Below are 7881 nucleotides of genomic sequence, written 5' to 3' on the forward strand. Positions count from 1 at the left end.
GATACACTGGCATTATGCAGCAGGCTCCAAACACAGGATTAACAAAAAGGTTATTTTGTAATACTTCATTTCAGTATGCTGTAACCGGAGGAGGAGGTGCTGAACCAAATGCAACCAGGAGAGTTGCTTTTTGGTTCTTTGTGCGACATGAAATCAAGCCTTTGCCTGTTCTCAAATGATGTGATAAAATATGCCATACCTGCTTCTCTTTAATTCATACTTTTTTTTACACTATCTGGTAGTGGCATTCCACAGCAAAATCCAAAAGGAGGATTTAGCACTTTTTCTCTTTGCAGAAAACATTTTTAATACTTCTAAGTTCATGAAGAGTTAACAGAATACAATCCCATTACTTCTCCCCTCCCCCTTTTCAGAAATCATAGTGGCCTTTCTTTAAATAAACGAAACAAAACAAACAAAAAAAATCCTTACTTTAAAATAAGAGTATAAATACCGTTTTGAAAACACATGTGGAAGATGTCTTCCAGGATGGTTTTTTTTTACCGCTCCTTTAAAACTGTGACTACTGGACCAGTTAAGGCTGTTTACAATATATATATTTTTCGAATAAAACTTGTACTATTCAAGCTTACCAGATTGATGAACTGTAACAGATAAAATGGAACTCTTTACAAGGTAAACCATGTAGTTGTACAAAATAGAATTATACCCTTCACCTGTGCAAAACAAAAAGAAATCCTGCCTTGCATTAAAAACACAGAACCTGTTTACAAAAAGGAATGTGTATGACATTTGGACTTCCTTTTTAACTGCCATATCCTAGCAACATCTCAGTTATTTTAGTAAAGGAACTAATCATCAATTTTAAACTGCAGTGAATTTACCAAACATTTTCACTATAGACTTCTGAAAGCTTTTACAGTAAGAAGTTATCAACAAAAGCAGGCACGTCAGTGTACAAAAACGTTGATTTTTTTTTTCCTGTTTCTTTTTCAAAGTGCAGGTTTTTCTCAATGTGCATCTTACAAGACCAACGAATGTTTTAACTCACTAAATCTTAAACAGAACTCAATTCTCCCAAGGAGTAGTGTAAACGTTAAAGATCCCCAATACACCTCTAGTAAACGTGACACAAATGTCTCTGCGTTGTTTAGAAATTTAGCTCTTTTGAGAGGTAAAGAAGCTTCATGACACCTTTTCCTTACACTGGCTGGTTATCATAAATGGGTAACTCTGGACTTCTAAAGCTGGAGACTGATGAATCACTTGAAGGGAACTAAACTTGGCTACAGAGGAGAGGCGACGGGAGGAACCAACCCTTAGGCGTTTCTTGCGCAGCCTTCGGTAAATTCAGCCGCCGGCGGACGAAGGGTCGGTGTGGGTGAAGGAAGAGGAGGGAGAGGGAGGAAAGGGAAAGCAGGGAAGAAGGGAGGAGAAGCTTCCGCAGAGCCAGAGGCACGGCGGCACCCCGCCCGTGGCAAGCTGCGGCCGCGGCAGAGGGGCCATCCCGTCGGTGATGCGAGAATCGTCCCCGAGCCCCGCGGCTGCGAGGTGCTGGCGGGCCCGCTCCCAGTCCCGGTGCAGGTCCCGCTCCCGGCTGTCACGGAGATCCAGGGGCCGGGCGGGGAGCCGGACGTCCCGCCGGCGGTCCGCGCTAGGTGCCGTGAGCGCAGGGCTCCCCGGGGTAGATCTCCTCGTAGGCAGGGGGCTGCTCGCTGGGCACCGGGTAGCAGTAGGGGTAGGAGGCGTTGAGCTCGGGGTCCATGGGCGAGTAGCCAGGCAGCTCGACGGAGGGATGCCCGCCGCAGTGCACCTCCACGCCGGCCTCGTCGAAGACGTGGAAGACGCCCACGTTGATGTAGGAGACGGCCTGGAAGGGGCAATCCCCGGGGCTGAGCTCGGGCTCGCCGCCGGAAAAGAGGGAGCCCTGGCTGTGGCGCGGCGCCCGCCGCCCGCCGCCACCGCCCCGTCGCCGCCTTCGACGCCCGCCCGACGCCGCCGCCGCCGCCGGAGCCGCTCGCCGCCGCCGCCGCCTCCGTCCGCGCTGCTGCGCGGCCTTGTAGTTCTTGACGAGGAGCAGGTTGAGCAGGCCCAGGAGGCACTCCAACGCGTTGAAGACGGTGGAGAGCACCAAGCCTTGCTGGTAGTCCCGCAGCTTTTGGCAGCGGAGCGCCGCGGCGGAGCCGTCGGGGGCCGCGGGGCCGCTCCGCGGGCGGGCCGCGCCGCCGGGCTGCAGCAGGCAATAGTGCGAGTACTTCCTCTCCACCAGCGACACGGTGTCGCCGTCGATGACGGCGCCGGCGAAGGCGCTCAGCACGCCCAGCATGAACACCAGCACCCCCAGAAGCAGGAAGTTCTGCCGCCCGCCGGGCGACGCCTTCTCCACCGGCCCCGACGGCGCGGCCGCCGCCTCCGCCCCGCAAGGGCTGCCGCTCGCCGGGTCCGGGTCCCCGGCAGGAGCCAACGCCAAGGCTGAGGCCGGGGCCGGTGCCGGTGCCGGAGCCGGCGCCGGGGGCGCCTCGTCGGGCGGGCGACAGCAGAGCAGCGCAGCGGCGAGCAGCGAGAGGCCGGCGGCGAGCAGCAGCCCCGAGTAGAAGGCGCCGGCGGCGGTGCCCAGGCGGAAGGGCTCGCCCTTGAGCTCAGAGCCCAGCGAGAAGCACTTGAGGCCCACGGCGGCGGCGCTGAGGGCGCAGGCGAGCAGGAGGCAGCTGGAGAGCGCGGCGCAGGCTCCCCGCACGCTCCACTTCATCCTCCGCGCCGCCGCCGCCGCCGCCGCCCCGCCGCCCGCCTCATCCTCCTCCCGCGGCCCCCCCCCGGCCCCGCGGCGGCGGCGGCGCGGCGCGGCGCGGCCATGCGAGCGCGGCGCTCCCCGACGGGGCGGCTGCGCTGCGCTCCGCTCCGCACGGCAGGCAGCTGCCGGCCGCAGTGAGCCGGGCGCGGCGAGCGCGCAACGCTCCCCCCACCGCCTCCCGGCCGCCGCCGCCTCCTCGTCCCCGCCCGCCCTCTCTTATCGCGGCGGCTGCGGGGAGGCGATTAATTATGGATGGGAGCCGCGGCGGGCGGGGGGACGGAGGGGGCGGCCCGCCGGCCCTCTGCGGGTGGCGGGGGCAGAGCGCGACCCCCGGCGAGGCTCGGGGGCGGCGGGGCTGGCCAGCCCGCCCTCCCACCCGCGTGGTGCGGGGGGGCCGCACGCCGCCCTCCGGCCGGCTCCCCACCGGTGGGCACGGCGAGGGACGCGCAGCTGGGGCAGGGGGCGGCGGTGGTTTGAACACCCCCCGCGGCTTCCGTTGCCGAGGGCTGCCGCTTGTTCCTGTCTTCTCTCCCCCTCTTTATTTAATTTATTTATTTCTTAGCGCTTGCGCTCGCCAGGAGGCCGGCGAGCCGCCGTGCATCGCTGCGACTGCGTTGCGGTGTGTCGGCGGCTCTGGTGCAGCGAGTGGACCGAGCGCCCCGCGCCGCGCTGCCCGGCGCGGTCCTCCGTGCCCGCGGAGGCGGTGGTCCCCAGCACCCTTCTTTGTTCAGTGCACCGCCCGTGAATCCCATGGGATTGCGCCCCGCCGGGCCACGCACGTCCCTCCGTGTTCGGCGGGGCTCGGGGGACGACAGCCCGGGGCGGCCGGCTCGGGGCGCCCCGTCCGGGCGCGCCTGCAGCGCCGGGGGTGGAAGCCGGTTCAGGGCTGGTGCCGCCAGTTGCCCTGGCAGACAGTGGCCCGGCGACTCCTCGGGGAGCACCCGGGGTGGCCTTCTGAAGGAGAGGTTGGAACTTCAGCCTCGGAGCGGGGGAGCAGGGGGCCATGCCTGTGCTGGCAGCCAGGCGCCCGACGGGGAGGGGGCTTTGAGGAAGACTCTTCCTCGCCAGTCTCTTTCCTTCCAGGAAGCCGTAGCCTCCAGCTTCCCCTTTTTCCCCATCTGCCGTGCGCACGCCAGCCTGGATGGGTATTTTTAGCCGGCGCCACTGATTAGCATTCAGGGGAGCAAGCCAGAGAATGAAAGCAGTTTTCCAAGCCGTTTTCTCTTCCATCAGGGCAAATGCACCTGTTGGTGGCAGGAGGGGGTGTGTGGCATCATCCAGTGTTTAGCTTTCTCCAGAGATGCGACCTTTCCCCCTTTATCCCCTCTAACAGGCCCTGTTGGCACCTCCTTGAGGAGCACCAGCATCCTGCTGCAATCCTGGGCAGGTGGGCACAGGTCTCCATTGCAGTAGCTGCTCCTCCCTGAGAGAAGTTTCTGGGACCTGTGTGGGGCACTAGTTCCACCTGGAACCCAGCTGTCTATGGCTGCACATTCCAAAAGTATCATGGGCTGCAAAGAGATGTGTCATCCTGCCACTTGAGGCCACACAGACAAGGGAATTTTGCTCTCTCCCTTCTGTTCACAAAGGTCCCATGGAGCACTGACTGTGTGAAGAAACAAAACAATCCTGAACCAACCTTGTGTCCCTCCAAAAAGAGGTGGCCTGGTACGCCCTCCACAGTCGTCATCAGCTCCTCCTCTTCCCAGGCTGTTCCTGAGGATAGGGGTGTGTTAGTCTGCTGATCTGTGGCCACGTGAAGATTTTACTGTAGGATCTGAGACTTCTGCTCTGCTTGTGTTGAGTGCCTGGGCTGCTGGGGAGGATCTTCAGGTTTCTGGAAAAGAACTCACCTGTGTCCCTATGACTCCTAAAAGGGAAAGAGTAGAGGGCACACAGGATTTTACAAAATAGTGCAGGTACTTCCTGAAGTCTCCACTGAACGTCAAAACATTGCCTCAGAAAGAACATGTAAACTCTCAATCCAGCTGTCAATCCAGAGGACCCTGCTAGATGCACTCTGTGTGTGTGTGTAGGCAGAAGAGGTGTAGTTAGTGGAAAGTAAACACTTAATGAACTGATTATGTGTAGAATGGGCAAAGTGCCTTAGTCCCTGGCACACAACATAAACCTACATGTGAGGGAAATGTGTGATTAGTATAATTTGGTTGTTACAGTCAAGAGCTTAAAAAGAAAAAAAAGGAACTATTTATTGTGATTAATGAGAACATTCATTTAACACTAAATAAATACAAACTTCAGGAGAGCTCTAAGCTTTTATTAAATTATTAATCAGTATTGGTTAGAGTAGAAAAAGCAATCCTTGCACTGGGGGCAAATTGTTCTGTACAAAGAATTTCTTTATGTTTTTTTCCTCTGTCCTATTTTGGCAACTGTCAGAAGTGGGGGCAGCAAGGCTTCTCCAGCATGGTCCTTCATGTGTTTCTACAGGTGTCTCAGGTGTTCAGTCTTCCCTATCTTGAATGTCATCTTATAAAGAAGGACCTTTTCTTCCCTGTGTTTGTGACAGGAGACTCATCTTTGATAGCATCCCACAAAGCTGTGCATTGTGAGAGGCCAGGCTAATACACAAGTTTAATCATGTCATTAGTAATTCTGTTACACCTTTTTATTCCTCCTGTAGAGCAACTCGCTGCTGTTAGGATTTTCCAAGTCTTACCCGTTTTTCTCCAAAATGCCTCTTTGGCTTCTAAGCACCACATTCAATATGCAAAGCCAGAAGTTTCACTACCAACATATTTCACCACATGTTATTTATTATTCATAAACTTCCTGTGTTTCAGTGTCACTCTTGAGTTAGCCCAGTTTTTCATAGGGGTTATTTACAGCTTTGCACTGTGGTGCATTTTCAGTAAGAGGATACTTTATAAACACACACATACACACAGAGTATGGTCATTAGCATATCCTGCACATTGAAGTTCAACTGTCTTTGGATAAGATGTGTGAAAACATCATAATGATGTTGTTACATTAATAATAATAGACATAAGACTCTATAACACATCTATAGCCTTACATTGAATAATTTGTTGATGATCGAGTTGGAATTAATGTAAAAAAAAGGACTGACCTACCGGTCTAAATAAAGGTCATTGAAGAGTTCTCTGGATCTCAAAGGATAGTGCTGATCACCTCTGCTAGCCCTAGCTAGTAGCCCCTTCACATAAGGGTTAGGATGCCCATTTGAGTGTTTATAGCTGATCTGTGTGTTTCTAACTGGTCAACCAGGTCTGCTTGCTGAAAATAGAGTATCTGTGTTCAACTAAAGATGACAGAACTGCAAGCCATTGACCCACATTAGTCTGTCACCTAAATCAGTCACTGCAGGTGGATTCATCTGCCAGCTTCAGTTAATACCAAAGTCATAACCTGATGGAACTGTGCTACAACTGATGACTGTAAAGTATGGTAGGTGCCACAAGTTTTGAGTCTCTGGCTGTTTTATATTTGAGCTTTGTTAGTCATGTTTTCCTTTTTAATTGTCCAACCCAAAATTTACCATACTTGTTTTCAAGGGTTATTTTGGTGGACTTCAGAACAGATGAGTAAGATTTTGTGGGACAACACTAGCCTGGAACACATGTTCCAAACAATCTCTACATAATCATAGAGTGGGCTTTCTGCGAGTTACAGGGGGAGTAATTTTTGGCCAGATCCTGCCTGAAAGAGAGGTAGGGACTATTTGGTCCAAGGTTTTGTTGAGTTCACAGGGGAGCTAAGGGAGCTGTGCTTGTTGGGTACCTAGTTGGGAACAGGCACTGCCATGACCAGTGAAACAGGCTCACTTTGCTCAGTGTACACAGAGCTGGATGTTTGCAGTAACGTGCAGATCAGCCTCTTAATTTTTTTTTGTGGTGACTCACTGGCACAAAGGACAACAGAGCTATTAATTGTTTGCACTCTAGGCTTGAAGCTAAATGTGTGTTTGTAAAATAGATGGAGATCTTTAGCTTATGCCACCAAAGTGCAAAGCATTGCATTATCGTCTGCCTCTCCTCCCACACTGCATTTATGGTAAGATATATGTGTTGTTATTTTTATGCCAGTTTGATAAATGGTTGTCATAGGTTTGACTATTCAGTCATGATGGCTGTGTAACCTCCCATAACTTATTCTGTTTCTGACTACCATTTTTTTCTTTTCTATTGCTATAGGGGACATTATGGACTATAAAATCTTTTTGCAAAAATTACTCTGCACATAGTTACTAAGAATAAATTGGAAATTAGAAATTTAAAACTCTGAAGGTGGAATCTATCATGTTTCTTTCTAGTTCTTCATCCCTTCCATTTGCAAGGTCCACCAACATGTTTCTGTGTGCTTGAGGCCTGCTGTTCTGTATTTTTCACAGTATTTTCTGTGGAAGACATTTAGAGGTGCTGCTTCAATGGGTGATATTTAAATAGGAAGAAATGAGGAAGAGAGGTTGGGAAGAAAATGTAAGGACTTAAGAAAGAGTAAGCAAATTCTGTGCTAGAAACTGGACATGTGGTTTTCTTGGCAGCTGTTAGCACTAGGAGTTTTGGAATAAGGGAAGAAAGGTTTGAGAAATCAAGGGTATAGACACAAGTTCATTTGCACTCTAAGATCATGGCATAATTTAGGTTGGAAGGGACCTTGCGAGGTGTCTAGTCTGACCTGCTCAAAGCAGGCACATCTCTGGGGTTAGACTGGGTTGCCTGGGGCTTTGTTCAGTCCATGTGTCCTGTATCAGCAGCATTAGACAGTGTTTGATTAGTCTGACCACTTCTGACTGGTTTTTCAGAACTGATTTGTTTCTTGAGTCTATTCCCTTGTCCTGGCTTCAGGTGACACTAGGGCACTGGAGAACACCTGGTCAGGGCCATGTAAAGGGTCTTTATTGCCATTTTAGTTTAAATGCCCCAGAATATGAATGAAAAAGAGTGTTTTCTCTGTGCAGTAGGTTTTAATCATTCCAGCCAAGTGGTAGTTATATGACAGAGGTGTTTGTTCACACAGCTGTAGAACAGGGCACAAGTTATTCTCAGGAGAGGTCAGATGTTTGCCGTAGCATCTGTGAAATCAGTTATTTGATATTATTTGATAAATTACTTAAACAAGGATATCTTTGCTTATGTCACAGA

The 7881-nt window shown here is 51.8% G+C and overlaps 1 protein-coding gene across 1 annotated transcript; it reads right to left on the reverse strand.

Moving 5' to 3' along the window:
* Nucleotides 1–557: 557 nt before the first annotated feature.
* On the reverse strand, nt 558–2737 carry TMEM271 (transmembrane protein 271). Its single transcript, XM_051777502.1, has one exon. It carries the CDS (start codon nt 2708–2710, stop codon nt 1616–1618), a length of 1095 nt encoding a protein of 364 aa, XP_051633462.1. The 5' UTR covers nt 2711–2737; the 3' UTR covers nt 558–1615.
* Nucleotides 2738–7881: the final 5144 nt, after the last annotated feature.

This window comes from Manacus candei, unplaced genomic scaffold, assembly GCF_025592945.1.
Source record: "Manacus candei isolate 608988 ecotype Guabito, Panama unplaced genomic scaffold, ASM2559294v1 h1tg000010l, whole genome shotgun sequence".
Taxonomy (NCBI): Eukaryota; Metazoa; Chordata; class Aves; order Passeriformes; family Pipridae; genus Manacus; species Manacus candei.